Genomic DNA, 27,824 nt, shown 5'->3' with positions numbered 1-27,824 from the left:
ATGGGCAAGTTGGGTTTGGCCACTTGGAAGAAATGAGTCCCGATTTCCCGGCTTTTCTTTGGACGAGGTTTGGAGTTTGGATGGGCGGATGGGGCAGCCCTTGGGATAGAACGGTGCGCTGTACATATGTATGCATGCGAGCTCTCCAAGTCCACACACACCGAAGTCTGTCTCTGCATTCTGGATACAGACACTAGAATTAGGATTGAGGACTTTTTGTATACAGATACAGCATCAATGACGCCAAACGACCTCGAGGCAGGAGATGAGTATCGATGAATCGATGAATCGATTTTCCTAGACCCCAAAGCCCCTCTCGATGCCTTCCTTTTCTCGCGCCCTCCCTCGCTTTTCTTCTTCACCCATCCTCGTCTTCGACTTCTTCGATCTCAACGCATCTACGTGGTATGCGCTGTGACTCCAGGGTTTCTCTGGGACGTCTCTCTTCATGTGTAGCCTCGGGGGCCCTCTCGGCCTCGTCTCTGTCGGCCTCTTGGTCCTGCATCGCCACCTCACGAAGAAAACGCTCTTCCTCCTCGGCAAGCCTCCTCGCGTTCTCATCTTCATTCATTTCACCAGTGGTTGTCGTTGTCGCTGTCGTCGCAGTTGTGGCAGTCTGTGTTCTGCCATCATTTGTCCTGGCTAGATAGCCCTCCGCTTCTAATCGATCCATCTCTTCCGGCTCGATCAAGCGACCTGTAGGCCCACCCTTTGCAATCTCTTGTTTCTTGCGTACAACGTCTGGGACGAATCGGTTGACGGCTTCTTTGCGGAGATCACGGATCTGTGGGGCGCTTTCGTATGTGGTTTTCACTTCTATGGGCGCGGCAACAGATTTGACAGGTAGTTGTCTGTTTGAGGCAGTCGGTTGTTGAGTATTATCACCGTCTTCCTTGCGCGGGAAATAGCGCCTGAACTCTCGTGGGATGGGTGGCGGCGTGTCTTCTGGCATGGGAATGCGACGGACGGATTCATCTGTGTCACTTCCTGACGGCTCTTGTCTATGTTGGTAGTGTTTACGCTCGCCATCATGCCTTCTCTTGCCCAAGACAGTGCTCTTGCCCTCCCCATCCCTCCGGCGTGGTTGCCCTCCAAAGGTTGGTGCTTTGTCGCCCAGAGCCTCTCTTGCCTTTTTGACAGCACGTAGGTCTCTTTCCAAATCTTCTAGAATGGCTCGCTCTCGAGGTTTGATATCTCCCGTCGCTTCGAGGGCCTTCAGGTCATCGATTTGGCGCTGGATGCGCTCGGGATTTCGGCGGGCTAATTTTTCATTGCGCCTTGCTTGTAGCTCTGCCCGGCTCTTTTTCAGCTGTTTCGCCTTTTCCAGCTTGCGCTGCTGTTGTGCAGGGTTGACAGATCGTTCCTTGTCTTTAGCCATCGGGTGGGGATGGTATTTGAAAATTAGAAGGATAAACGATAGAGCAGGTTTGGGTGGATGGTGTTGACTAAAAGTCTTGACCTGCAACACGACGTCAGATGTCAAAAAGATCGGGTGGTGCTGCAGGCGCCTGCAGTAGCACAAATCATGCAGTCAAGGGCGGATTGACTAAGTCAGCTGCCAGATTTGATTGACTGCAGTCACTTCCTGGGCTGCTTGGTGTCACGTCCACACCCATGAAACATTGGGTCTCACCGGTCAGGAGCAGACGAACCCCAGAGGCAGGATCCAGGAGGGTTACAAGGTCGGCTGCAGGGTAAAAGATCAGAGAGGATGCAAAAAGATGGGCTTTGATGGGTAGGCTGCAGTAGTGCTGCAATGGTCGATGCAGCTACGTCTGGGAAAACAGTTGACTCCTGCATGAACGGGTAGGCCTGCCCTCGTGAACCAAAATCAGACAATGGTAATTGGAGCTGCGGTGAGTTGTCACAGGCCTGGCAGCAGCACTGGCAGCCCGGCGTGGTGGATGGGCTCGTCGTTGACTTCAGTGTGTGAGCCGACAAACCTGCACAAGGTCGATAGGGGCGCAGACGGATCAACCGTGCCTTTACTCTGGGGATGTGAAGAACAAGCACGAGCAGCAGGACTGATGAAGGAAGAATGAGTGAGGGATGCAGGATGAGAGAGGGATTATCGGATTCCGTACTGAGTACTCGGCAACAGCATCAAGCAAATCAAGAAGGGCAGGAGCTCACTCTGCTCTGTCTCCCTCTTCGTCTTCCTCTCCCTCTCGTCTCCCTGCGCCTCTGCCCACGCCTCTGCCCTGCGCTCTGCCTCTCGCCCTGCGCTGGCGGTCTACCCAAAAAAACTCTCGCTTGCTCACTCGCTCGCCCTCCCGCTTCCCCTTCAGTGGTTGTTTCTCGGAATGCTCAAATCAAGATCCAACGGCCAGCTCGCCAGGCACCCTCCCATGTCGGTTGTGCTTTTTTCTCTGCTGCTACTCGCTGTCGCCCTCTTATGCCCCACGAAAATGATCCTCCTCTACCAACACTAACAAGACCACGGCTCCAGAACCAATCGAACATCCTCCTCCCCCCCTCCCACGGTGCTGTGAATGTCAGTCACCTGCCTGTCCCCACGATTACTTTGGTCCTTGTCGCTCCTTAGCCAGGCACTAGGCTGCTGAGGCCCCGTCAAAGGAAGTGCACAGTACTACTGACCAGTTACTGACCTAACGACAACGGCTGCGATAGCCGCGCTCCTCTTTCCTCTCGCTTTCTCAGCTCATCAGCTTCATTGTTTTTTGGGCCTTCTCCTTTACCCTGCGTCGTATCCGTTCCTCAACACCTCCTTCTTGTCATTGTTGCAGGCGATGAAACAATACTCCTCCTCAACCGTCTCGTCCGTCGCCATTCCCGCTCCCGTTTCCGTTTCCGCGCCTAGTCTTGTCTCCTGGTTCTAGTCTGCTGCTCTTCGCTGCTCTGCTCTGCTCTGCCGACCGTTGTCCTACCCCTCTTGGCATGAGCTGAACCCGAACCGCCCGCTCATCGTTAAATAAGCACTCTTTGACCGTCAGCCGCCGGGATTCTGGGAGCGGGGAAAGAGAGGGAAAGAAGCCCAAGAAAGAAAAAAAAAACAATCCGGTCAGCCCGTTTTGTTTGAGAAAGAGAAATTGCGAGCGCTTCGCCAAACTTGAGGCTCTGCGGTCGCCAGCGACGCGCCCATTGATACGCCAAAGCTACAATGACCAGCCTCATCCCGACTGCCATATCTCGCAGCTCGTTCGCTGTCTGGTGCCTCTTGCACTACTCTTGACGGCTTCTCGCAAACCTATCAGCGCTCAGGACTGCTATGTGCCGTTTGACCACCACGGGTACCTGTCGAAGCTCATCTGCCTCAACGCCTAGATTGGTCACTTCCATTACTGTCTCTGCTGCCCGCTCGGGACGTCCATGTCCGCGACTCAGTCAGTCGCCGACTCCGTTCTGGGTTTAACTCAATCTGAGTTGTTTCTCCTCCGACAACAACAACAAATCCTGGCCCAGCGAAGTCATCAAGGCGGCATGCCCGACCGTGGCCGTGGCACTAGCAGGCAGTCGCAGCCTAGCTCCCGTGCGGTCAGTGCCGCCAGCAGCCAAAGTGTCCCAGGTCGGATTATGCTGGATCCGCATAGCCTGCAGACTTTGTATGCGCACCTGGAGAACGTGATGAGGAGCATCCAGCGACGAATTGCTGAGGTATGCGTTCCAGCCTCGGTGTGGCCGAAGTTCTCCGTGCATAAACTGACAACCGACTTGTAGCTTGAAGACGCAACCGCACAGTCAGTCAGAAATTCCAGCAGTCGAGCCGGAAATACCGTGCAAAATGCAGATAATGAGATCGCCAGGATGCGGCGCATCATAACCGAGATAGACAACCTTGAACAACAGTTCGAGCAACTCGGACGGGTTCGGGACAAAATCAAGGCCATCAGAAACAACGTGGATGAGCTGAGTGAGAGACTCGATCGCAGTCGCCCCAGCGGTCACAGCGCTGGAGGAGCACGACCTCGCCGCTGAAGTGCAATTGCTCCATCGGGACGTTGGGCGAAACCTGAACATTACAAGCAACTATAATTCTACGAAGGCCTAGGGCGCGGGAGGCTCGACGTTCTCGACCATATCTCACAGCATCGGAGATTCCAAACTCCTACCACACACCCTCGTCCCTAGTGTTTCAGATTTGTTTTACCACCTTTTCGACGGCGAACGCAGAGATGGATGCCTCACGGCAGGGCATTGGTTAACGAGGTCATGCTTGATGAATGTACGACTATTGAGAGGGACTTTTTTTTTTCTTTTCCTTTTTTCTGTGCAATTTAGCATGAAAACTTTGACCTTTTGGCGTTGGAATGCATGTAATGATGAGTTTCTCAATCTCATGTGCTCTGGGTGAGTTTCATCCAATAGAGATGTCGTGGCTCAGGCCGCAAAACAGACACGGTTGGGTAGGGTGCGCTTTGAAACTTGAGGCGACGAGAAGCTGGTGGTTTGGTATCAATGCAAATGTTTATTATGGTTACACCTTTGCGATTGGTTTTGATTCTTCCACCCCGACCTGATCCCCCTTCTTTCGCGAAGGAAATCGTTTGATGGTCCCGCATTTGTCGCAACGGATCTCGAACAGGTCCGCCCATGGTTTCGTGCCTCCCTTGCTCGGGTTGACGACCTTCTCTGTCATTGTCTCACCAGGGATCAGGAGTGCATCGCAGCGCTTGCAGATTGAATGCTTCAATCTTGGTGCTAGGCGGATTTGTGACTTTCGAGAGACGCCGCGGAGATGCATCAGTAGGCGGTTAGCCTCAGTTGAGTTGTGCGAGGTCGAGTCCTTGATGGCTACGGAAGCTGCAGTTCCGGCAGTCTCAGCAACTTCCTGCTGAGTATTGTGGGTGCCGACGGTTGCTAGATATGTGGCCGCCTGATGGAGGTACGATAATCTGGAGTGAAGGTGTTTCTGGGGCACGTTGGAGTCCCTCTTAGAGGACTTTGATTTAGCCATGCGGGCGATTTCTGGGAGTACTGGACCATTATTCTAGATGCCGAATTCCCAAGCTTCCTGCGTATAGGGTTCACGTTGTGGTAGGTAAGTAGTTTTTGAGTCGTCTATGGGTCGCTTGCATGTAGGGATTTTTTGCTGCGGTAATGAGACGATGTGGATGACTAAGCAAGAACGCCTTAGCGCGATGCCTCACTACCCAGTAGTCCTTCGCCCCTGCCTGCGCCTTGCCGTGCCTGCCCTGCCCGCTGCTGAAAAAAACAACCTGGAACATTCCTGCGCAGGCATCTTTCCCATCCACTATTTCTTCTTCATCCATCTTTTCTCGACTTCTTCATCTTCATCAAACTCTCCAACTCTTGTCGCATCGTTCGCAGACCTTGACTGGTTCTGCCACCTACCACCTCTTTTTCCCACTGTTCTGCTCCTGATCCTGATCCTCGCGGCTTGAAACAGCTCTTCATCTCACTTCAGCCTCTTACCGCCCCTGGTTGACATCCGCCCATAACCTCAGCCATAACCACACCAACGCACCATGTCTGCTGAAGAAGATCTCATCGACTACTCGGACGAGGAACTCCAAGCCCCCGAGGCTCCCGCCGCCGGCGCGACCAACGGAGCCGCAAAGAAGGGCGATCTGACAGTCAGCGGAGGGAAAACCACCGACAAAGGAAAAGGCAGTTACGTCGGCATCCACTCGACGGGCTTCAGAGACTTCCTGCTCAAAGGCGAGCTGCTTCGAGCAATCACCGACTGCGGTTTCGAACATCCTTCGGAGGGTTAGTCATCCATCATCCATCCTGCCATCCATTCTTGCAAGCAAAATATCCACCCTCCAAGTTCTTCCTGCTGCAAGCGCGTCCGTCCATCTCCAAAAGAAGAAAAAGAAAAAGAGAGAGAAGAAGAAGAAGAAGAAGAAGAAGAAGAAGAAGAAAGAAACACACAAGAATCGGTCAAAAGGTTCTACGGATTCGAAAGTCTCCGGTCGGCGCTTCCACGGTCGAAAATTGGCGGGCAATAAAATGCCACAGCCTTACGTCGGTTTTCTCGACGTACCGTCATAGAAGGTCGCAGTTCCCAAGACCGAGAAGTGAGAGCATGGCTCCCTCTCTGGGGTCGCCACTTGGCTCCGCTTTCAAATTGACATGCTGAAAATGCTGTCAAGGGTAACATTTTCGCGCAGCCAGGCTAACGTCGAACCCACGATGTGACATTCGTGGGAAATGGTGGCCTGGACGCCCGTTACTGCAAGTCGGTAATAGAACCAGTTTTAACGCGGCGGAGCCAACGGGAATATGGCTCGTTCCTTTCAGGTTCAAACTCAAGGAGATGGACGGACCGGCCTGCGATGCTCTTTTGTCGTCTTCGCACATTTCTTACCGAACCAAGTCTAACATCAACGATTTCCTGCAGTCCAACAAAAATGTATCCCACAGGCTCTTCTCAGCGTCGACATCCTGTGTCAAGCCAAGTCTGGTCTTGGTAAGACGGCAGTCTTCGTCTTGACCACTTTGCACCAACTGGAGCCTGTTCCTGGCGAATGCTCTGTACTGGTCATGTGCCACACCCGTGAGCTTGCCTACCAGATCAAGAATGAATACGCGAGATTCAGCAAATACCTTCCAGATGTGAAGACAGCAGTCTTCTACGGCGGTACACCAATCCAGAAGGATATCGATCTCCTCAAGAACAAAGAATCCTTCCCCAACATCATTGTTGGGACACCCGGTCGTCTCAATGCCCTTGTCCGTGACAAGATCCTGTCATTGCGAAATGTCAAGGCATTTGTGCTCGACGAATGCGACAAGATGTTGGACCAAATCGGTATGCCTTAGGATCCATCTGCCTCAATGACGCCACTTTCTAACGAAGCTATCTCAGACATGCGGCGCGACGTGCAAGAAATCTTCCGAGCAACTCCCACCGAGAAACAGGTCATGATGTTCAGTGCAACCTTACCTCAGGACATCCGACCTATCTGCCGCAAATTCATGAGAAACCCTCTTGAGGTGTTTGTCGATGACGAGACCAAGCTCACTCTCCATGGCCTCCAACAATACTCTATCAAGCTTAGCGAGGGCGAAAAGAACCGCAAACTCAATGACTTGCTCGACAGCCTCGAATTTAACCAGGTTATCATCTTCGTCAAGAGTACTCTCCGCGCCACCGAACTGGACAAGCTGCTCCGGGAATGTAATTTTCCGAGTATTGCGGTGCACTCTGGTGTCAGTCAAGAGGAACGGTAAGTGAACATACAGTCACAGTCCATCAATAACGTACTAATGGTTATCTACAGTATCAAACGCTACAAAGAGTTCAAGGAGTTCAACAAGCGGATCTGTGTCGCCACTGATGTTTTCGGTCGAGGCATTGATATCGAGCGCATCAACTTGGCCATCAACTACGACTTGCCCGCCGATGCCGATTCCTATTTGCATCGTGTGGGTCGCGCCGGTCGATTCGGTACCAAAGGGTTGAGTATCAGTTTTGTCAGCAGCGAGCAGGATGAGGCTGTGCTCAAGGAGATTGAGAAGCGGTTCGATGCTCAGGTGCCCCCGTATCCTGAGGGTGGGGTCGACTCAAGTACCTACATGGCTTCTTAGACCAGGAGCTCAACAGGTTGATGGACAATCGGGTCGGGGCTCTCGATTTAGAGAATTTGTGCAGAAGTTGGCAAATCGATGTCTTTTCTTTTGCTCGGCAGAAGATAACCACGTATGTGTATCATGGGGTCTTGCTGGGATAAGGGAGGTTTAAGGAAAATTGAAACTGGGGACAAATTGCCATTCTGGTTGATCGGGCTCTGTTACGACGAGAAAGCTTTACATAGCTAGTCCTTGCCTTGGAACTTTCCCAAAAAGATATCATTTTATGCGCGAGATTGTCATGCATCCTCTTATCAACGTCTTCGTCGGGGTGTTAACCTTTATTTCTTCTAATATATTCTATCTCTTTTATATTGCAGTATCTGGGTTCTTTCCCGTGCCAGTGTCCATAGTCCGACCCGAGCCGTGACACCAAAGACACCGACAAGATCTGAACAAGCCCCTCCCTTCAAGGATCCTCGCCGTCCCATCATCTCTCTCTTTCTCTCTCTCTCCCGCGGGGGGGACCCGATCAACTTTAGTGAAAGGAGAGAGGAGGGGCTTGATGCTTTTCGGGTCACTCTTGAAGGCCCGACTAGACCAGGCCATGTCACGTTAGGCCCGATAAGCAAAATGAGGTGTCTCATCTTGTCAAGCCTAATTAGTTAATCAGGCATCAAGCTTCAACCGCTCGAGCAGGCGGTCAATCTTGGCCAGGAGGATCTGGTAATTGATGGCATCGGCGGCAAATTCGTCGCCGGCGAGTTCGCCGTCGAGCGTGCGCACGGCGCCGGATTGCAGGAGCGCCTCGACCGAGTCCGGGTCTGTTCCTAGGTTCGACGCCGGCCCGCCTACGAGTCCAGCGGCTGCGGAGTCGACGAGGGGAGCGGGAGCCGGTGTGGGCGTCGACATGTCCACGCCTTCGTCGTCGGGAAGCTGTTGTGCAGCCTTCCGGGAGTCTGCTTGTGCCGCTGCTGGTTGTGAGCCCCACTGCGGCAGTGAGACAGCAGGTGCTGTTGTCGACTCGCCGCCAGCATGTCCATTGGTTTGCACCTCTCCATCCGATTGCGAGAGCGCCTGCGCCATCATGGCCTGCTCCTCGTCCATGACATCCTCCAGACCCGAGTCCTCAAACCTCAATCGGAACCTCTCGCTCAAATAGTATCGAATGTCATCCAGCAATTCAATTGAATCTGTTTCTTGTCGTGCGCTGATTCGGCCGGCAGACTCCTTCACAAGCTCTGCAAAGTCCGGGTCGTCGATGTAAGACTCGAGCCGGTAGGCGATGTAGCGTGCGGCGAATTCTTCAAGGCGTTGAACGCGGGTAAGCCAGGCGGCGCGCAGGATCTCGTAGATGTCCAGATCTTCGTCTCCTCCCGAGTCGTCGGCATTTGTGCCGTTCTCGGTAGTTGCCATTTCAGGGGATGAAGCGTTCGGCATGGCCATGGCAGTTCCACTGCCGAGCGACGAGATCACGAGTGCAGCTTTCGCTTTGACTTTCTCCAGAAACAGCATGTCCGCGGCGAAGAGGACGTCAACGGCAATATCTAGCCCAAAGTCCGCTTTCTCGGCGTACAGAAACGTCAAGATGATTCCAAGGACCTCAGGGCTGCAGTCGATGGGCACAATTTGGAGGTGCGGTGTATCTTGGGCTTCGCGGAATGAGGATTCAAACATAGTCATGAAGAATTCGGAGCGGATGAGCATGGCTTTGTGGCAAGGGTAGATTTTTGATTTGCGTGGCTTCCTAGAGCGAGAGGGCGAGCGGGATGGGTTGGACTTCTGGTCGAGGGGGATGCCCAAAGCATTCGTGCCAGATTGAGATTGTTGCGGTTGCCGGTCTGCTGCAGTTTCCTCATCGACTTCGTCTTCGTCGGCTCGGAGCAGCACGTCTGCAAAGATACCGTTGTCGCGATCCCATTTGACATGGCCGGCTCGCGAGGTCTCGACCTCAATCGCGTGCTTCAGGACATTTTCGCGGAACCATTGCTCCAGTTGGTCGCGGCCTCTTTGGACCTCGTCTTGCCGCCGCTGTCTTGCCAATCGACGGTCATTGCTGTCGAGGATTAACTGTGAAAGGTTGTGGATCTCTAAATGCTTGCTGATTCGGTCAACGCCGGCAAGGATCGCGGAATCCGTGAACCCGGTACCTGGCCCTCCGCCGAGATCTCTGGGCACTTCTCCGAGATACAAATGCTTCAGGGCGATGGCAAATGACTGGGGGGGAATCGTGGGGGCTGGTTTCCAGAGTTTGGTGTCCGGAGCCTGACTGAGTTTGCTCTTGAAATAGGGGGACCGCGCTGAGAGGATAAATTTGTGTAAACGGAACGACTCGGTAGGCGTGACGACGGTAATATCATGCGTCTTGGGATGGTCTCGGGTCAGCAATGACACCAAGTGTGACGCCAATGGCTGTAAAGGATCCGTCGTCTTGGAATAGTCGTATTGTAACAGTAGATTTCGTATCCGGTCGTTCAAAGCATTATATAGACATCTGGGGCGAGGCCATTAGTCCATCACTCCGCGACAAGGTCCAGTTTAAGTCGCACCTCTCGCCCTGAAATGTATCTCGTTCGCACAATGCGCCCGACTCTAACAATAATTGTACAACTTCGTAATGCCCACACAGGCTCGCCTTGTCGCAACGTCAACCAGAGTGCTCGCCGACAAAAGGGGGCAAATGGCGACACACGGCCACCAAACCCCCCGAGAAGAAAAATGCAAGACCTACCAGGATCAAAGGGGTATAATCATACTGGTCTTTCGCGTTAATATTTGTCCCTTCCTGAATCATCTCCTGGCATAGTCTGAGGTCGCCTCTCCTGCAAGCGTCGCATAGTTTCTGGAAGTTGAAGCTGAAATCGAGGGGATTGTCTTCCTTGAGAATGCCTTCCTCGATCAACTTCTTCTCGTCGTGAAGACTGAGTTCGAGTTGATCCTTGCGCAGCAGCCCATTGGCACTCATGATCCCAGACCGATAGGATGGAACAGGACGTGGCAATGGTCCAAGGGTGAAATATGTAGGAGCCGAAATGGAGAGAAGGCGAGGGGGCCCGTTTCCGTCATATCAAATTTATATACACTCGGTATCCTGTATTCGGTCTATCGCCGGGCTTCGGGGTTAAGATGGATTAGGTAAGATCCGGCTGGCTTCACGTGACATGGCCCTCGTTGCAGCGCACACTGGCGGTCCTTGGAATTTTATGCAAGGCTGAAAGTCCCAAAATTTCCCGCCCCATCCCAGACCAAGTCCAAGCCCAAGCACAAACTACACTACGCACTCTACAAGGCCAGGGCAGTTTCCACCGCCTGCGGAAGACTGAGGCCCAAGCTAAGACAAAGATTCCTCCAGCAATAACTCTCCTGTCGCCCAACATGGCTGAACAAGATTCGTTCCTCCATCTCACGCGCCCTCTCGGCCCGGTCGCAGTAGGCGCACAACCCACCACAGCCCCCCTCCGCGTCGTGATACAGCCACAAGTAAGTCCAGGAAACCAAATGTCATCTGAGAGACACATTGAACTAAATTGGCTTTCTCCCCTGCAAGGCTCTCTTCTCGATCCTAGACCACTGCGTCCGCCGGCCGCCCGATCAGCAAAGAGTCATTGGCACCTTACTGGGAACCCGCTCCGACGCAGACGAGTCCCAGGTCGTCGTGCACTCCTCCTTCGCGGTCAGCCACACCGAGACAACGGACCAGGTAGAGGTGGACATGGAATACCAGAAAGCCATGCTGGCCCTGCATCTTCGCGCGAACCCCAAGGAGGTCCTGGTGGGGTGGTACGCCACCAGCTCAGAGTTGAACACCTTTTCGGCCTTGATCCAGAACCACTACAGCAGCCAGGGCGAAGGCACGTTTCCATACCCCGCCGTTCATGTCACGGTATCGTGCCAGCCAGGCCAAGACATCGAAGTGCGAACATACATTTCCTCCCCGGTGGGGGTGAGTCCCGAGAGAGCGGCCGATTCAGCAGCCTTCATCCCGATCCCCTACACTGTCAACTACGGCGAAGCCGACCGCGCGGGCCTCGAGGCGATTGAATACGCAAAGGGCTCGGAGACCAGGACGACAACAATCCTCACCGAGATCGAGAGCCTCGAAAAGTCCCTAGAGGACACATTGGGCATGCTAGACCGAGTGGGCAAGTACGTCGAGAACGTGATTGAAGAGGAGACCGAGCCGTCCACCGCGCTGGGCCAGTTCCTGCTCAACACGCTGGCCCTGGCGCCGAAAGTCGATGCCGCCGAGATCGAAAAGGACTTCAACAACCACATCCAAGACGTCTTGACCGTGTCCTACCTCGCCAACATGATCCGTACGCAGATGGACTTGTCAAACAGGTTAGCGACGTCAGCGTTGACCATGGGCGGCGGTGAGGGCGGCACAACCGAGAAGGAAGGGCGAGGTGATCGTAGACAGAACAGACAAGGCGGACAGACAAGGCAGAACAGGACGGAGAGTTTCTCGGTGTCTAATGTTTGAAATGATCATGTTATGAAGGCAGCCTACCTGGGAATCCGGCTGCAATGCATGAAGACGGACGGCGCACTGGCACCTGCTCTGGGCGCAAAATATGAGCCGGCCAAAATGGGTGCCAAAAAGCAACTTTGAGTGATGACTGCATGACAGAGCACTTGAGGTGTGCTCCAATCAACACATGGACCTTGCCTCTGAAGAAATAGAGGATGATTACCAAAGTCATTCCCGTGGACAGTTCGGTCAAGGTCTCCCGAACGATAGCCGCCCACAGATAGCAGCTGCTGAGCCAAATAGACAGCCCGACCTCGTTTGGAGGGAACTTTTCGCAAACAATACGCTGCACCTGTTCGTCATCCCCCGTGGAAATTTTCTGACGCTGGCGTCCGCATGTTGTTGACGAAGCGATCCTCATTGGATTGGATGCCCGATCCCGTCCTGGCGTAAGACGTTTCTCAGGGATGTCGGCAGTCGTTCTCTGTCGACTTTGGATGCTGTTTCATCGAGTGGTGTGCTCTGGGAAAGAGGCTGTAAACGGCAACTCTCAAATTCATCGCCCTTTTCATCCAAGATCGCTCTTTGCCCGCTTGCTTGCCCTCTCCTCGCCACTCTCGTCCGCTCCCGGCGTCCTCTCCTTTGAATTTACCCCTCCATTAGCCATATCACTCTCCACGTCCTCTATATCCCTCTTCTTCTTTCTTCCTCTCCCTCTGCCCCTCCCTTTCGACGTGCCTTCCTCGCCCACAACCTCCCCCAGATTCACCAGATCGTCCACGGCTAACTTTTGCCCCTCCTTGCCCTCGTTCGTGTCAAAAAGTTTTTTCTTGTTGTCAATCTCCCTCTTCTTCTTGAACATCTCCTGCACTCTGCCCAGTTTAATGGTGTCTTTTCGGATCGCGAATTCAAAGTCGGAGACCTTCAGTTTTGCGCGCCCGGCGTAGACGGAGACGCCAACGGCATTGTGGCACGTTTCTATTATGAAGTCCGTTAAGATCTCGTCCAGGACGCGGAGTGTTTCGGGAAAGGGCTGAGTGAATGGTGTAGGTGGGTGAGTGGTGTTGGGTGTGTTCTGAGCAGAGAGGTATTGCCGTGAAGCTGCGCCGATGGGTTTGGCAATATCGGGGTGCGTAGGTGCGCCATATGCGTACAGAAGCGCCGAGAGTTCGGGGCCAAAGTTCAGGTTGACTTTGTGCCGGCCGGCTCGGGCGCGAGGTTCCATGACTGTAGGAGGGAGCGACTTGAAGAGAAGAAGATGGACCGCTTTGAATTCGGGTCGACGAGAGAACAAACTACACCCAAGAATGAAACAAAAGGGGCCGGAAAATCGCCAGGTCACACGCACAGACAGAGGCCAGCAGTGTCGAGCGAGACGATATGAGAAGGATAGACAGGAGGATAGACGATGCAATAAAAGCTGCTGTACGGAGTACACCAAGTACATGATTGCAGAACGAAGCGGAGTGAGGATGGAAGTCACTCCGCACGAGTCGCTGGCGAGGCTGAAACTGTGCCTGCCAAGCTCAACCCGGATTGGAGGATGGACGATGCCAGCCTCGCCAGCCTTGTCCCTACAGGGCGAGAGGGTACATACTCATCTCGCCATCTCGCCATTTGACCAGCTATAAAAAGGTGACACCGAGAAACATTCATCTTGTCAAGATGAAAATTAACCTAGCAGGACAATGACTACCCTCCTCGATTGCCTTTATGAAAGCAAAAGAGATCAAAGCCAATGACCGCGCAGGTAAACTCCGATACAGCGATAATGGATGCTTTCGCGATCAACGACAAAGAGCGTCCCTTCAACAAATCCTCTGCGATGTTGAGACAGATCTAGCGTCACTCTCAGCAGATCTTGCGGAACAAGCGAAATGAGACAAAAGGTCGAAAGTGATTGATGTCGATGAAACAGAGGGTGGTATCCTTGACTCTGGCGACCTCTTATTCGGCGAATGAGATACCAGAAGCTGCCACAGAACCGAGTCAGGTCTCCAGAGCAGGTGAAGTTGCAATTGGAGCTTGGTGTGCCGCCTGATGAACGTACCTCATTGCCGCAAAAGCATGGTGTTGAGTACTCAAGGCCGACCTGCTAAAACCCGGTACAGAGTCCGACGCACAAATTTGTTGTCATGAGCTTCTCGCTGGTGTAAAACACATCACGTAGAAGACGGCTATCACGGTTGTCGACGTAACACCCTTTTACAACGTAAGGTAGGACACCAGGATTAACCCGGGCTCAGTACATAGATGCTGATATAGCTGAAGGCCCCACACCTTTAGGACGCCGCCACTGACTGCTGCGGCGGCTACCACGACAACATCAACAATCAAGATTCACAAACACTTTCAACTGAACCTGGGCTTTGCTTGTGTGGGCTTTCCAATCTCACTTCGTCGATGATCAGCATTGTTCGATAGAAGGGGTGAGGTGTGGGCAGTCGTATTACCTGTTCCAAGTTGCCAACAGTCTCTGAGATAGGCTTCGTATCGCCTTTGATCTCTCATTCTTGTGCAAAAAAATCTTTCCTTCTGGTCCGGCTTGTGAAGCAGTCGGTAGGCCTTGCGTTTCCGAATCATCTGACGGCACAACCTGGATGCCCCCATGCTGATAGTCCTCGTATCTCACGTCCGAAAAGTCTGTCGCCATTGGAAAGCGCTTGGCGGGATAAACTGCACAGCCAAATCTCGATATAGGGTGACTTTTGCTCTTAGAGGCAGGCTTTCCATGTTGTTTAAATATGGTTTATTCCGGTGACTGCTTGAGCTCTCGAAGTCTATGCGGTTGGACGAAGCTGGGTGAGTGGAAGTAGTGCCAATGGTTCGAAGCCAGCTAGTATGTAAATGGACAAAACTGACCTCAAGTCTGCTAGCCTGGTTCGACTGTTTGCTCCATGTATGCAGCGAGCCAAGTTCAAAAATAAGTGGCACGCTGCCTTCGCTGTTAGAACCGAGGTGGCCTTGTTAGTAATGAGCATTGTATTTACCTTTCGATATGGGAGTGCTCTACCCTTTGCCTACTGTTAGCTATGTTCGATATAGCGACCACTTCGTCGTTATTGAGCCCCTTTTAGCGACATTAGATGCAGCCTTTATTTGGTGTCAGACTGTGTCGCTTGCTTTCACTTCGGATTATGTATTGTGCTGGTAATAACATGCCGCTCACGGCCCCTGAGCCGCTGTGGACGCGAATCAACTTCCTTGGACGAGACCTTCCACAAGCTGGTTCTGATGGAGAGTCCGCAGGAAGCCTCTTGATACATGTGTCCGGCTCTGGTTCGGCGGAGAGTGGGCAAGAAAGATGGATGAGGCAGAACACAAGGATGGTTCTGAGCGGGAATGGGTATGAAGAGTGTGAGATGGGCTGTGCGATTTGGAGATAATTACCTTCTCCTGGATCGAGGTGTGCTCGTCCTGCGTCAAGCTCAGGACATAACTTTATGATGAAGGATTCATACCACCAGATCCCTGGAAAAAGGAGGCACCAGTTGATGGGGTCTTCTAGACTAGAGTACTTTTCAGATCGCCGGTTCGGTGTGAGATCAAGTCCTACTATTCGGCAGAGACACCTCTTGTGAATACCTGAAAGTCGGACTCGTTTTTGTCGGGGTTCGTAGCATGGACCATTACTTGCCGCAGCAATTTACAGACCCTTTTGTACGCAGCTATTGCGCCTTCAGGATCTCCTTCATTGTGGAGGAGAACACCCCTTCTAGATTTGCGTAATGAAGGCTTTGCGGTGCGAACGTGACCATGATTGGGGCTCTTGTCGTAAGTATGACTTGCCAGTAACGATGAGATATGGTCTTGAAGATCCCCGTTCCCTTGTGCAGAGATAGATGATGACTTTTCTCTCATGGAGGATTGCCTAAGGTTGATAGCTATCTGATATTAGTTACGGCCCAGCGCCTATTTTCAACATTCCTCACCTACCTAGCAAGAAAGTAGAAGACTGGGCCAGACAGACAGTAGTATGGCATTCTGGGCATGCACTTGAGTCTATTCGAACGCCTCCGCAAGAGCAGGCTTCATGAATTAAATGGTTAGAGCTCAGAATCAGCGTTCTTTCACATCGTAGTTTGTGTTCCATTGGCGCATCACAGGCGGCACGCCCCCGGATAGAAGATAATGATCCATCATGTCCTCCAGGTCGTTTGGCTAGACATGCTGCAGACACATCAAGCGGGTCAAGATTGAGAGCCTATCATCCGTGAGAACACGCGAGGGTTGATGTAATGGTAGTATAGTATAATGGTGACCATTGCTAAGATAAGCATTCGATATTGGAAGAGCCACAGCTGAGATATTGGACTTCTCACTCAGGGTGATCTCGGACAGAGAAACAATCCCAAGGTTTGCCCGTCATGTATCACAAATAACCTGGTGCGATAACGTTGCGCTTGTCAGCAAACCCAGCTTGCTTGAAGAGACATCTCAATGTCGACTGTAAATGAGGTGCTTTCGGCGATCTCTGACCGAGAGCTAGGTGCATTGTCTTTGGGAAACGGAAAGGTAACCTGGTTGCAATGAGCGAAGACATGGTTGGTACTATGAATAATGCTCGAGGTGCCATCACGCGCAAGTATGGAAAATGATTTTGCTGTCGACCTTGCATAGTCAGAAGTCTGAAGGCGGATCGCTAGTTCTCGATTTTTAGCGAGCATGCGTTCAACCAAATTCACCAACCTAGCAGACGCCTCGACTGCATCGCGCTGGCTCTCACTTTATAGCCAGGTGCAAGGTGCAAGGCAAGATCAGAGTTCATGGTTAAAATCTACCACGTCAAGATGTTCAACATTAGAGCCAAGGACGTCTTGTGTCTCTCAATTCGCTGGGTGATGTTGGCCACCCCATCACTATACTTTATCCACCTTGGTCGGTCGATGGCTCCCGTGTTCGTTCTGACGCGATTCAGGAAGACTCGAGCTCTGGTAGAGCACAGACACAGTCGGTAAGAGTAGCCACGACCTCTTCTAGGGTCAGGAGGGATGTCCGCGATTGTGACGCTATGGTGGAATTCTTGAGATACGACTCGAGTTGACGCAGGACGCTTGTCACGGCTCTGGTCTCGTTCGGGGCGTCCTGAACGGTCGTCGGAGCTTTCGAAACACTGATACAGAGTGAACCCAGAGTGGCGGAAACGCTGTAGGTTGTTTTAAGTAGCCTTGCCACTGCTGCAGCGATGGGCAATGGTTCTGGCATAATCAATTGCAGCATACGTAAGATTCAAGGTCGAGTTCGAAGGACGGAGGATTTATTAGCCGCAGCCACAAGGGTCCTGCCCAGCCCTGCCTCTCTGCACTTGCCAAGAAGAGCATCACGTGATTGCTAGGTTGATATGGAACTAGTCTTGTTGTAGTTAGCGTCTTGCTTTTCTCGAAACCACCTTTCAACATCAACGTAGATAAATCTGTCTTGTATTCCACAACGCCACCATAAACGCCGCAGAACAACCGTGCCACTTCACTTCCTTCGATGCGTACCGGCCCCCAGGTCTATCCTCTCATTTTCGGCGAAAAGATCGACTCATAATGGTATGTCTCTTACCTCTATTCCCCCCAACATAAAAATGATCCATACTTGCGAATCTCTCCAAAATGCCCAGAAGAAAAACGGTTCAAACATCTTCTAACTAGCGAACTCCCGCTGCCACATAGACAGCCATATTCAACTTCCAATCCCTCCTCCTCGTCATCCTTCTCATAATCTGCACGTCGACTTACGTGCACTCCCTGGCTCCCAGCGTCATGGACAGGAATAAAGACGGGTAAGCAGAGGCCGCTTTTTCCTCCCCAGCAGCAACGTCTCTCATCCTTTGCTGCCTTTTCCTCTTCTTCCTTTTTTTTTTTTTTTTTGGAAACCCAGGCTGATCAGTGTCTTGAGGGGAATCAGCGTGATTGGCATATTCTGGAAATGCGCACGGATAGGCGAGCGCCTCAGTCCATACGTTAGCATCTTTTGCATTGCTATGGCTGTAAGTTAGGTCTTGCTCCCTCTTTACTTGACATTTGGCATCTCTCTATGTAGCCTAGCGTCGTTGTGATCGGCACCCTTCCTCCTAAGAAATTGACCTTTTGACTTTCCTCACCTTTTCCTACAGAAGAAACGGAATCGGTGTGGCGTTGTTACTAACTAATGACGGCAGTGTTCGATAATGATGGGTTATTAAATAGATCAAATCTCTCTTCTTCAAAGTTGTGGTCGCGCCGGAGCGATCATGGTAACCCACGATAGATGCATGGTGTTAGGAGTTATGGCGCGGACAACATGAACTGGGGACTGCAATTCAGGGGTTTGAGGCAAGGCGGTACGTGGAGAGTATATCAATATGCCTTGACACGATCCACGTCGGTATCCAGTTGGCTCTTTTGGGAGGTGGACTATATATGAGTTGTGCCATGCTCTGCGCTCTACATGAGATGCATACCAACACACTGGAATTAGCATGTCAAGCCCGGTTTCACTTCCATGTTTCTCGACAGACATACACAATGCTCCATAATGTCCCCAAAAAAGGCCCATGCAGCGCTGGTACTATGAAGAAAACAGTACCCCCGGGCATCAAATCATCTCATTCAGCGTTCAGCACGGTCATGCTTTGACTTCTTAGGTTCAGAGGCAATACTGCTTTCCATTCTCTAATCCAAACGGCCATGATTGTGTCGTCCAGAGAAAGACAACGAAGAGTCTGAGTGCTTCACTTGTAGGTGTCATACACGAAAGGGAAGGTATCCCCCTCTGGAACTCGTTTCCCCCGCGTGCTCCTCCCCAAATATTCATTGTCTCGCTTCCCCTCGAGAAATACCACTTGACCCCCGCGAGCGTCAATCACCGGCTCTTCCGGCGCTCCAAGAAATTCGCGGAAACTCATGGTCACTGTCTCTATGTCAGCTCGCGGCACTCTCCTGTCAAACCGAATCCCGCGGTGCAAGACTGCAGTGACTTGCACGTCCTCTGGATAACGGCGGACTTCTTGATGAGGGTCGCTGAATTCCTTTCTGCGTTGTCGGCACTGGTAGCTGAAAAGATTTCCAATCAATTGCTTCTTGGTCGGTCTTTTATGTGGGGGTTTTGCAGAAGCGAGATTCTCCTCATTGTTAAGTATAAGTAGTGACGGATCCATGTCAAACAGATTCTGAGACTCCTGCGGCTGCCAAAGTGGATCAATCCGACGTGGAGGAGGCACATAAGTATCATGATCACCAATCTCGGCATCATCGGTTTCGGCTTCGGATTCAAACATAACGCCACGCGCTCGCAACTTTTCAATGGCCCGGGCTTCGTCCTCTTCCGTCCACGCGGCCTGCGCATTCTTGGTAGATAATTGACTAATAGGCTCACGAACTTCGACAACAGAAGTCACTGTTCTCGACGGACGAGGCGATTCAGTTGCCTGATGTTCAGATGCACTTGCGAAAGACGAAATTCCTGTTGTCGACAGGGCTCTCGGCAGTCCTATGGGTTGAGCAAAAGTAACGTCCTCATCTGCTTCAGTTGCAGGCCACGAGAGGGCAGCACCAGAGGACAGCAGTTGCCGGCTCAAATACCGAGATTGTCTGGGCGCTAATTCGTGCTCGTCGTCTCCCTCTTCTTCACTTGTCTTGTGACACACCTCAACAGCCGCCTCTTCTTCGCTATGAGTTGAGCCATAACGGGGTTGTAGGGATGGCGACTGGGTCGTAACCTGTTTAGTAACATTAGTAGGCGTTTCCGGCATATCAGGCGTCCGGGGACGAAGAGAAAGCGCATCTGCTGGAGCTGCTGACTCTTCGGCTATCCCTTCTACTTGAGGTTCCGCCATATAGCTGATACTCTCAGGATTCTCAAAGTATGCGTTGATGAATAAACCACCCTCATCCTGCATGAAGCTGTCGTCTACTGTCAAAGCTGAAGCGAGCTGTTGTGATAAGCTGTGGCTATCTTCCTCGTCACTGGGAAGTGCTTCAATAGCAGTAAGAGATAAAATCGACGGTACGACTGTCTCGATATTAGAATCTGGCGGTTCGTCGATCGAAGTGCTGCATCGACCACGCTTCTCAAGTATTTGAGCGGATAGCTCTGGATATTGATTTAGACTCTGAAAGGATTGTGTAGTGGCAAGCGAATCCCTCGAAGACCTAGAATCGCTGTCGCTGTCGCTCTGCCGCGCAGGCGATTGTGGACGTGCGTCATTTGTCGACCTCTCTTCTGAAGCCTGCTTGTCAGTTCTTTCCGGATCCTCTCCTGAACTGCCGCCTTCAATAGGTGACTCTGGAGTGTCAGCGTCAACATTGACTTGGATGTCGGTCGCTCTGGCCCCTTGAGATAAACAGCGCACAGCATCATACGCCGACATCTTTGCGGGCTGATTTCTCTTTCTCGGAACGAACATTGAATCTTCCTTTATGCAACGCTTCATAGTGCTAGGGGTTAGATGTTGCTGAAGAGCTGAATCTGAACTGTGAGGCCGCACAGGATTCATTTCTCTTTCTATTCCCATTTCCAATAGATTCGACGCATCCTCGTCGTCTGAAATCGTTATCGTCACCGGAGGCGGTCTTGGGCGGTCTATACCTTCGTCAATTGTAACTTCGTCGCCTGAAATCGTTATCGTTATCAGCGACGGTGTGATATTACCATCACCTATGGGCACATTAGAAGTTTTGCCATCCCTCAGTCGATTCAGAGGCCTAATTGAGCATCGGGCACAGCGTACAATAGAGCCTATAATCGATCTGCCGCAATCCTCGCATTTCTTCGCGCCGTTGACTTCTGTCTCTTTTCGAAAACCGGGTGGGGGTTTAGCAGCCGGTTTTAAGCTGTGCTCATCCCGGCGGTACGAGTGGAGGACTCGACTTCGTCTAGCCACACGCCTGAAAGGAGCTGGTTGAACAGCTGTGGGATGCAGCGCCATTTGTGTTTTGGTGATATCTGCTGGCACTTGACCTGTGCTGGGCCTTGACGGCAGCGTCACTGCTCGAGAAGTCGACTCCTGGTCTATGTCGCAATTGGGTAGCGGGAACTCATCAGTAATTGAAGGCCTGTTTGGTCCCTGAAAAAGTTGAGACGAATCTTTGTCGAGTGTGAATCCACAGCTTACCGGAGAGTTCGGCCGCTCAGCGATCGGGACAGGGCTCTCTCGCACGCTTGCTGTCCATGATGAGGAAGGAGAGCCATGTTTTGGTGAGCTGTTTTTTGGTGGACATGGACTTGGAGCTGTCTGGTTGTTGCCGTCACTAACGCGGGCAGTCTGATTTGCCGTGGTTCTGGGAAAATCGACACAAGTCATCTGCTCGTACGCTCCTTGATTTGACGCGCTACCATTGATTGCAGGTTGTATGGGGGCATCGAGTCTACCATCGGAGGCATGCGCCGGATGAGCGGTCACTGAGCTGGTCATGCGACTAGTTGTAGATGTAATGTCAACCTGATGCATGTCTTGGTCGGAATTGCTCAATGGATCAAGATCAATGGCAGAGTGGTCCACGGGAGAGGAGTGATCCATGCTGCTTCCGAACAATTCATCTTTGCTGGTCGTGCTTTCCCGCTCCTTTAGACATCTCCCGCAACTGAAGCCATCGAAATTCTCACTGCATCAAGTCAAGTCAGCGTTATGACGTGCTTCGCCACTGTCCCGCCATCTTACCTTTGTCGCGGTTCGGGGTTTCCGCAGCAGTTATGATAGCCTTTATGGCATGCTTTGCATTGGACAAGAGGTATCACGCTGCTTCCAGGCTTGCGACAGGCTCTGCACAGGTTCTTATTCCTAGAACCACAAGTTGACGAGTTTGACGCGCTTTCCTCGGTTGAGAAGCGCGATGCCCGATCGTTAATCATCTTGCGGTGAGCTTTGGGGAAGCTAAGTCTTGGTGATGGCTGGATCGGACTCTCTTCCTCGACGAATTTCATCGAATTCTCCTCTTCATGCTCTGGTCCGCAATCCTGACTGATTAGAGGCACTTGAGGTAAGGTCACGCTCAATGACACATCTTGGTCTCCCTGGGTATAAGCGGACCCTCCCTTCCCAACCTCTTCCGGGAGCCCATTGGAACCATTAACAACCATCGGCGTAACCTCATCCTGGGGGATTTTTGTCCTTGCATTGTCGCGTTCATCTCTGATTTCCGGCTGGACAGGCGTGTGCAACTTGTAGACTTTCCGAACCTTTCTTCTTTCAGGATGCTTCGGAGGCCTTGGTTCATGAAGAATGGAGACTTGACTCGGTCTTTGTCTGGCGTCTAGACTTGAAAGATTTTGCATTGTCTGTGGATTGTTTGGAATATGTGCTTCACCTACCATAGCCTCGGTGTCGTAACTTTTTGAGATGAACTCGTGCTTGCTACGCGCGGGACCTTTATAGCGGTCGTTTCTGTCTCCTCTTGGAGGCGACTTTGTTCCTAAGTCGCCATCTAAGCCGTCGCGACTTCGCGGAGACGATGAAGTTCGATGACAATCAGCGACAGCAACTCTGCCGTCATTCAAATCGTCACCATACCAAGGAGGTGTGGAAGATTTCTGCTCTCCGAGGTATCCAGAGGGACGGTAGCTCTCATATCTTTCTGTTCGTAGAAGGCTTCTTGTTTCCATCGATGGGGCTGCGGCTTTAGGCTTTGCACGGGCGGTAGACATTGACACCTTGGATTGATTCATAGAACTAGAACCCTTGCTATCGTGAGTGCCAGACGAAGAATTCCATGCCCCTCTGGCGGCATGTTGGGTTTGACTCAAGGGCAGGATCTTGACTGTATCTGAATCATCGGCATCCATTCTAGCAAACGACGCCTCGTCTCTGAGAATCTCATCTCACAACACTACTCCGAGTTCGAAGGAGGTGGGAGGCAAAACTGATTTGAGGGTCAAGTTAGCAGATAAGACCAGCAAACGAGAAGCGAAAGCGGCGTGATCGCGGGTCTATCTCAGGTCTTTTCAGTTAAACTGGTCTTCACTTTGTGCCGCTAGGGTTGCTGCGAGGATTAGGCAAGCTTTGACAGCAGATAGAGATCACGGACCGCATGCGCTCCCAGCATTCCCAGCCATCAAACCAAATCTCGGCAAGAAATCGTGTTAAGAATGTGCGCTGCTGCCATTGGCTCAAATATCCATTGGGTCTTGGAAAATGAGCCCCATATTAGCAACGTTCATCGGTTGTGCTTTTTGTACACGAACTCTCCAACAATGCAGCTCCAACTGTTGAGAGTGCATCATTCTTGCGTAATTTCGTGTCGTCAAGGATGGAGAGCTGGCAAGAAAGCGGGTGCGCATGAAGTCAGATTCCTCCATTGGGCACAAAGAGCAAGTCCCCAACAACGAGCTACCTCTAAGGACGGCTGTTTTCAATCGGACCTTTTACCATTGACTCATCATTCGGGCAGGGAATTGGAAAGGTCAGAGGATCCATTGCAAAACAGGAGATTGCTTACCAATGGCGATTAAGCACAGTTCCCCTATGCGGGGTGTACCATTCAGCCGCAAGCTCCAATCCCATTATCCACTGTATGGATCCATATAGAGACACAGTTTGCGAGTCACCAGGACAACTGGCTTTTGTTGCCGAACTTGTTTCAAAAAGAGGCGGCTTCGTGGTCGGGGGAGACTGTCACCCTCAGATAGCGATCCGTGTCAACAACACGTAGGAGTGGAGAGCGGCAAAAGGGCTAAAAAGAGGTGATATCGTCATAGGAGAGCGGTCACTGATAGAGTCGTTCCTGAGTAGAGTGAACAGGTCCAGACAAATCTTCGTAACGTGCACAAGGAGAAGACAACTCCCACTGCGATCTCATAGGGGAGGACAATGGATGGAGGAAGAGAATAAGTAGAGATGAACCTGAACAGGGTTGAAAAGCGAGGAGGCCAAAATAGAGGAGGAGCTAAGCGCCCATGGACATTTCAATTGGCTGGAAGTCCCCCGCGTTCTTGGCGGGCGCTTGGCGGCATCGTGTGCTCCGCAAAATGTATATTTACTCCGGGCAAGCCTCCTGCAACGGCGATTGATGGGTCTAGACTTGGTAGGGTCTCTCGGGTTGAGCGCCTGTCAGAATCCTTGTGCATATCTCTCATCGGGATCCTTGGTCAACAGGCTTGTTTTCAAGCAGAAGGCTCGGCAGATGCGTCTATTATTAAAAGACGTACTATTGGTACATGTTAGCGCCTCCAAGGGCGTGGTCTTCCATGGCGTCGTTGAATCCGTAGCTTTCGAATATCCCATCGTCCTCAATATCTTGCCTGCTACCCGCGATTGATTGCTGAGAGTCCCCTTTTCTTGCTGCCGCTGCATTCGCATCATCTTGCCATTTGAGGGCCACATCAAGGCCGTCTGGAATCCGCCGTTCGTCCAAAACATATCTGACCAGCTTGGCAAGCTGGCTTTGGTCGTACTTTCCTAAGAGAAATGCATAACCCCTCTCGGTGGGTTGGACATCCCGTGCCAGCATCATCCGCCAGATTTTCTCTGCAGCCTCTTCTTCACCGTGTTGCAAGAAGCCACAAAGTACTTCGCTCCACGTTCGCTCGGTCGGTAGGCACAGATCACGCTCAATCATTGCTTCAACCACGTCCACCGCTTTTCTCAGGAAGAAACGGCTGCGCGCGTAGAAGTGGATGAAACCGTTGTACAAGATGTCGTGTTTGGCGCACTCGAGAATACTCTGGTCCCCCTGTTTGATCATGTGTATGATCCAGTACCACAACGCTGAGACAAGTCGTTCGTCTCGTTGGCAGAGAACATAGGCCCAGATTGTAAATCCGAGGACCGCCGGTGGAGGTTGATCAAGTTTTTTGGAAAGAGACTCCTCGGCCGGCAAAGGGTTGACGATCCCAAGCTTGACAAGGGGGGCCCTGTCGTAGGCTCGATCATAGATCGCGAGAAGGTGTGATACCGATATCCCAGAGGGTAATTTGCGGTCAATTGTACAAACAACCCTCACGATATGCATCATATATGTTACCAAGTAGGGATACCGATAAAGATCTTCGCGTTGGTGGATAGCAGACATGACTTCATCCAGCTTGTCACGATTCTGTCGCTCAAAACTATCCTTGAGCAAGAAAAGGTGACTTCGTTCGTCAACGTGGATATTTCTGGCTTCCATAAAACGGAAAACCCCCCACGCAACGTCCGGTACGTTTAATGAAACTGCGCGCTCGATGATGAGATTATGTGCCTTTGCATCCATTGGCATGCCAAGTTCAATCAGCTTGGGAAGAGTCCTGAAATTACCCACAGTGTCAGATTCTTCGACCGTGTCAATTGTTATGAGGTTGGCACAGCGGTCAAGAATCCCCACCTTGTATTCTTCCCTCTGGCTTGGTGGAATGCGTGAGAGGAGTTCTATTGCTCGATCTGCGTCGCCAAGTTTCGTAAAGTGGTCCACCATAATCAGAATGAGTCGCGGCGGCACAGATGCATGATTCTGGAAGATGGTGTCGATGATATTTTCGCAATGCTCAACATCATTGTGCCGCAGGAGGAGAACGAGAAAGTGGGATGGTATGGCCTCCCCAGGCAATGTCCAAATGCGAGAGACCAGAGCAATTTGCTTTGCGAACAGTTCTTGGAGATAGGGATCTGCACCGATCTCATCCCGGTAGACCAGATCCAAGTAACAAAGACACTCGCACCGAGTTCTCCAATCGCGAGGTAACACTGGGAGGACAGAGAGTATGAGGAGGGTCTTCCGAGCACTGTCGGCAAGGCATCCAAGCAGAATGTACGCAAGATGTCGCGTCTTACCACGAAGGGACATCTTGAGCCACGCTTCGCGAAGCTCTTCCAGAGTACGATCGCCAACAAAAGCTTCCGCCACTTGTTTGTGCACATCTAACTCTTGACGCGCCTTTGCCTGATCGCCGTCTGGCGGAAACACCAGCTTCTTGTACGCCTTCCTCCACGACCTGCTAAACCAGCCGTTTCCAGGCGGGTATCCTAAACCTTCCTGAGATCCAACGTCAGGAGACTGGGGTTTTTCGAGGTCGAGCCCCTCCGACTCGAAAACGTTAGAATCGAGAACTCCGGGCTCAAGGGATCCGGACTCTAGGGCGATAGATTTCGAAGCTGGGGGATAGGACCATGTTGCGCCTAACCCGTCACCTTTGAGTACAGGAACTGGCAAAGGACCAGATAGCTTGCGAGACACTAGATGCTTCGATACACCAGGTCGAGCCTTCTGGGTGCCAAATATCCGGTCCGAGAGTGATGTAACATCTTGTAGTCTGCCCTGGCCTCGAGCACCATGGTTATCTTTCCGTAGTGGAGGACGGATGGCCTGTACCCTGGACTCCGCTGGCGGCAGAGCTTTCTTGCTTTGAAAAGGTACGGATTCTGCCGAATCTTGCAGCGGACTCTTTGGAGCGCCCAACTTTGCAGTATTTGCCGTGGATAAAGAGTGAGCTGCCTCCGGGCGCTGCGCAGACGCTTCAGTTAGGACAGAAGGTTGATGGAGCAATCTCCTTCTCGATCGGCCGCGAGTGACGAGATCGAGGCAAAGGGTGTCGAAACGACATCGACACCTGCCGTAGGTTGCTAGATTATTGTTCAAGCATCCTCTTAGAGTGCTAATTGACTTATTGAACATTCAGGTTTCCGGGCATCTGGCTCTAGTTCCCGACGACAAGTAAGGGGCGGCTGGTAGATGGGTAGGCAATGAGTGACGGGCTTGGACTGCGGACAAGTCGAAACGCAGTTGGCGAAACTCTTTTGCGGGCGCAGCCTGGAAAGGGAATTTTCCCGAGTGAACAATACTCAGACTCCATGGGACCACTCAAGAACACTTTGTCGTCGCCGTCTTTCCTCACCAGACCGGATCCGCGTGGTATATGTTAATAGCGGCATGATCTTGTACTTGAGAAACGATCGGTAGGATAGACGGACAGTATCCCTGCGATGTCAGCCAGCCATGGCGCCCTAGATGCTGCTGCCATCGATAGAAAAGCTCGCTTGGCGAAACTCGCATCCCTGAAGCGCAAGCAGCCAGGCTCTCATTCCACAGTTTCGAGTTTACAGGCGGATACTGAAGAGGAACACAAGGAAACACCGCCTCAATCCACCACCGACCAGTATCTCTCAGGCCGAAACTACGATCTAACCACGAAAAACGCGAAGCTTGGGTTCGAAAATGCCCCTATCGGTGGCGATGTCGAGACTCTTGAAGGGCGGGCCGATCGCATTGTCGCATCAACTGCAGAGCAAGCCGCCAAATATGAGCTGGAGGCAGAGAAGGGCATTGATTTGTTCAAGCTGCAGCCGGAGAAGCCAAATTGGGACTTGAAGAGAAACTTGGCCGAGAAGATGAAGATTCTGGATGTGCGCACACAAAACGCCGTTGCACGTCTCGTGAGAGAACGCATTGAAAATTCGAAGAAACAGGCTCTAAAGAAGAGTGCAGTTCAAACGCAGTCTACGAGCGAGATGGGAGAGCAAGGAGAGGAGGTGGGCATCGAAGGCAATACACTTGTCGAGAGTATACATTTGCGAGAACAGGAGGAGGAACGAGAGGCTGCCCTCGAAAACGAAGAAGACGCCATTTCGTGATCGACGACACAGCCTAGCGACAGTTGCACCAAGTTGACGGTCAGAAAGCCGAGTTGACCGAGAATGCAACAACAGCGGCCCGTCCTTGCCCTTGTTAAAGACACTACGGTTAAAAGGAAGTCGTTGCCTCGCGTCACGCGCGAAGTCTGGATCCTGTTTCTCACGATATCCTTCAACATCGGAAGCTCACAGGCCAAACGCAGCGTCACGTGGAATCATAGCCATCTGGGCTCAAATAAAAGTGCTTTGAGCAATTCTCTACAATCAAGCAGAAGACCTTACTGTTCCAGGCAGCGCATTTGGCATGGGTATGCTGCTCCATGGAGTGTGAGCAAACAAAGGGGGATC

General features: G+C 51.9%; 12 protein-coding genes across 12 annotated transcripts; 5 read left to right on the top strand and 7 right to left on the bottom strand.

Moving 5' to 3' along the window:
* Positions 1 to 358: 358 nt before the first annotated feature.
* A1O5_04768 (uncharacterized protein) lies at positions 359 to 1,378 on the bottom strand (the record flags this gene model as incomplete). Its single annotated transcript, XM_007745372.1, has 1 exon — positions 359 to 1,378. One exon carries the CDS (start codon positions 1,376 to 1,378, stop codon positions 359 to 361), a length of 1,020 nt encoding a protein of 339 aa, XP_007743562.1.
* A 1,952-nt stretch (positions 1,379 to 3,330) lies between these two features.
* Positions 3,331 to 3,936, top strand: A1O5_04767 (uncharacterized protein; the record flags this gene model as incomplete). The annotated part of the gene is made up of 2 exons (XM_007745371.1): positions 3,331 to 3,615; positions 3,679 to 3,936. The coding sequence occupies 2 exons, from the start codon at positions 3,331 to 3,333 to the stop codon at positions 3,934 to 3,936; spliced, it is 543 nt and encodes a 180-aa protein (XP_007743561.1).
* Positions 3,937 to 4,435: 499 nt separating this feature from the next.
* A1O5_04766 (uncharacterized protein) lies at positions 4,436 to 4,915 on the bottom strand (the record flags this gene model as incomplete). The annotated part of the gene is made up of 1 exon (XM_007745370.1): positions 4,436 to 4,915. The coding sequence occupies one exon, from the start codon at positions 4,913 to 4,915 to the stop codon at positions 4,436 to 4,438; it is 480 nt and encodes a 159-aa protein (XP_007743560.1).
* Positions 4,916 to 5,447: 532 nt separating this feature from the next.
* On the top strand, positions 5,448 to 7,515 carry A1O5_04765 (ATP-dependent RNA helicase sub2; the record flags this gene model as incomplete). Its single annotated transcript, XM_007745369.1, has 4 exons — positions 5,448 to 5,691; positions 6,326 to 6,736; positions 6,794 to 7,154; positions 7,209 to 7,515. 4 exons carry the CDS (start codon positions 5,448 to 5,450, stop codon positions 7,513 to 7,515), a joined length of 1,323 nt encoding a protein of 440 aa, XP_007743559.1.
* Positions 7,516 to 8,166: 651 nt separating this feature from the next.
* On the bottom strand, positions 8,167 to 10,462 carry A1O5_04764 (uncharacterized protein; the record flags this gene model as incomplete). Its single annotated transcript, XM_007745368.1, has 3 exons — positions 8,167 to 9,991; positions 10,047 to 10,132; positions 10,229 to 10,462. 3 exons carry the CDS (start codon positions 10,460 to 10,462, stop codon positions 8,167 to 8,169), a joined length of 2,145 nt encoding a protein of 714 aa, XP_007743558.1.
* A 410-nt stretch (positions 10,463 to 10,872) lies between these two features.
* A1O5_04763 (eukaryotic translation initiation factor 3 subunit F) lies at positions 10,873 to 11,980 on the top strand (the record flags this gene model as incomplete). The annotated part of the gene is made up of 2 exons (XM_007745367.1): positions 10,873 to 10,977; positions 11,045 to 11,980. 2 exons carry the CDS (start codon positions 10,873 to 10,875, stop codon positions 11,978 to 11,980), a joined length of 1,041 nt encoding a protein of 346 aa, XP_007743557.1.
* A 556-nt stretch (positions 11,981 to 12,536) lies between these two features.
* A1O5_04762 (uncharacterized protein) lies at positions 12,537 to 13,193 on the bottom strand (the record flags this gene model as incomplete). Its single annotated transcript, XM_007745366.1, has 1 exon — positions 12,537 to 13,193. The coding sequence occupies one exon, from the start codon at positions 13,191 to 13,193 to the stop codon at positions 12,537 to 12,539; it is 657 nt and encodes a 218-aa protein (XP_007743556.1).
* Positions 13,194 to 17,718: 4,525 nt separating this feature from the next.
* On the top strand, positions 17,719 to 18,049 carry A1O5_04761 (uncharacterized protein; the record flags this gene model as incomplete). Its single annotated transcript, XM_007745365.1, has 3 exons — positions 17,719 to 17,738; positions 17,837 to 17,945; positions 17,999 to 18,049. The coding sequence occupies 3 exons, from the start codon at positions 17,719 to 17,721 to the stop codon at positions 18,047 to 18,049; spliced, it is 180 nt and encodes a 59-aa protein (XP_007743555.1).
* Positions 18,050 to 18,668: 619 nt separating this feature from the next.
* Positions 18,669 to 20,306, bottom strand: A1O5_04760 (uncharacterized protein; the record flags this gene model as incomplete). The annotated part of the gene is made up of 1 exon (XM_007745364.1): positions 18,669 to 20,306. One exon carries the CDS (start codon positions 20,304 to 20,306, stop codon positions 18,669 to 18,671), a length of 1,638 nt encoding a protein of 545 aa, XP_007743554.1.
* A 1,286-nt stretch (positions 20,307 to 21,592) lies between these two features.
* On the bottom strand, positions 21,593 to 22,717 carry A1O5_04759 (uncharacterized protein; the record flags this gene model as incomplete). Its single annotated transcript, XM_007745363.1, has 2 exons — positions 21,593 to 22,213; positions 22,247 to 22,717. 2 exons carry the CDS (start codon positions 22,715 to 22,717, stop codon positions 21,593 to 21,595), a joined length of 1,092 nt encoding a protein of 363 aa, XP_007743553.1.
* Positions 22,718 to 24,078: 1,361 nt separating this feature from the next.
* A1O5_04758 (uncharacterized protein) lies at positions 24,079 to 25,692 on the bottom strand (the record flags this gene model as incomplete). Its single annotated transcript, XM_007745362.1, has 1 exon — positions 24,079 to 25,692. One exon carries the CDS (start codon positions 25,690 to 25,692, stop codon positions 24,079 to 24,081), a length of 1,614 nt encoding a protein of 537 aa, XP_007743552.1.
* A 1,136-nt stretch (positions 25,693 to 26,828) lies between these two features.
* Positions 26,829 to 27,476, top strand: A1O5_04757 (uncharacterized protein; the record flags this gene model as incomplete). The annotated part of the gene is made up of 1 exon (XM_007745361.1): positions 26,829 to 27,476. One exon carries the CDS (start codon positions 26,829 to 26,831, stop codon positions 27,474 to 27,476), a length of 648 nt encoding a protein of 215 aa, XP_007743551.1.
* Between the last annotated feature and the right edge of the window lie 348 nt (positions 27,477 to 27,824).

Source organism: Cladophialophora psammophila (assembly GCF_000585535.1).
Source record: "Cladophialophora psammophila CBS 110553 chromosome Unknown aczJe-supercont1.6, whole genome shotgun sequence".
Classification (NCBI taxonomy): domain Eukaryota; kingdom Fungi; phylum Ascomycota; class Eurotiomycetes; order Chaetothyriales; family Herpotrichiellaceae; genus Cladophialophora; species Cladophialophora psammophila.
The sequence above is the reverse complement of the archived record's forward strand: the minus strand, read 5'-3'. Positions and strand labels throughout refer to the sequence as shown.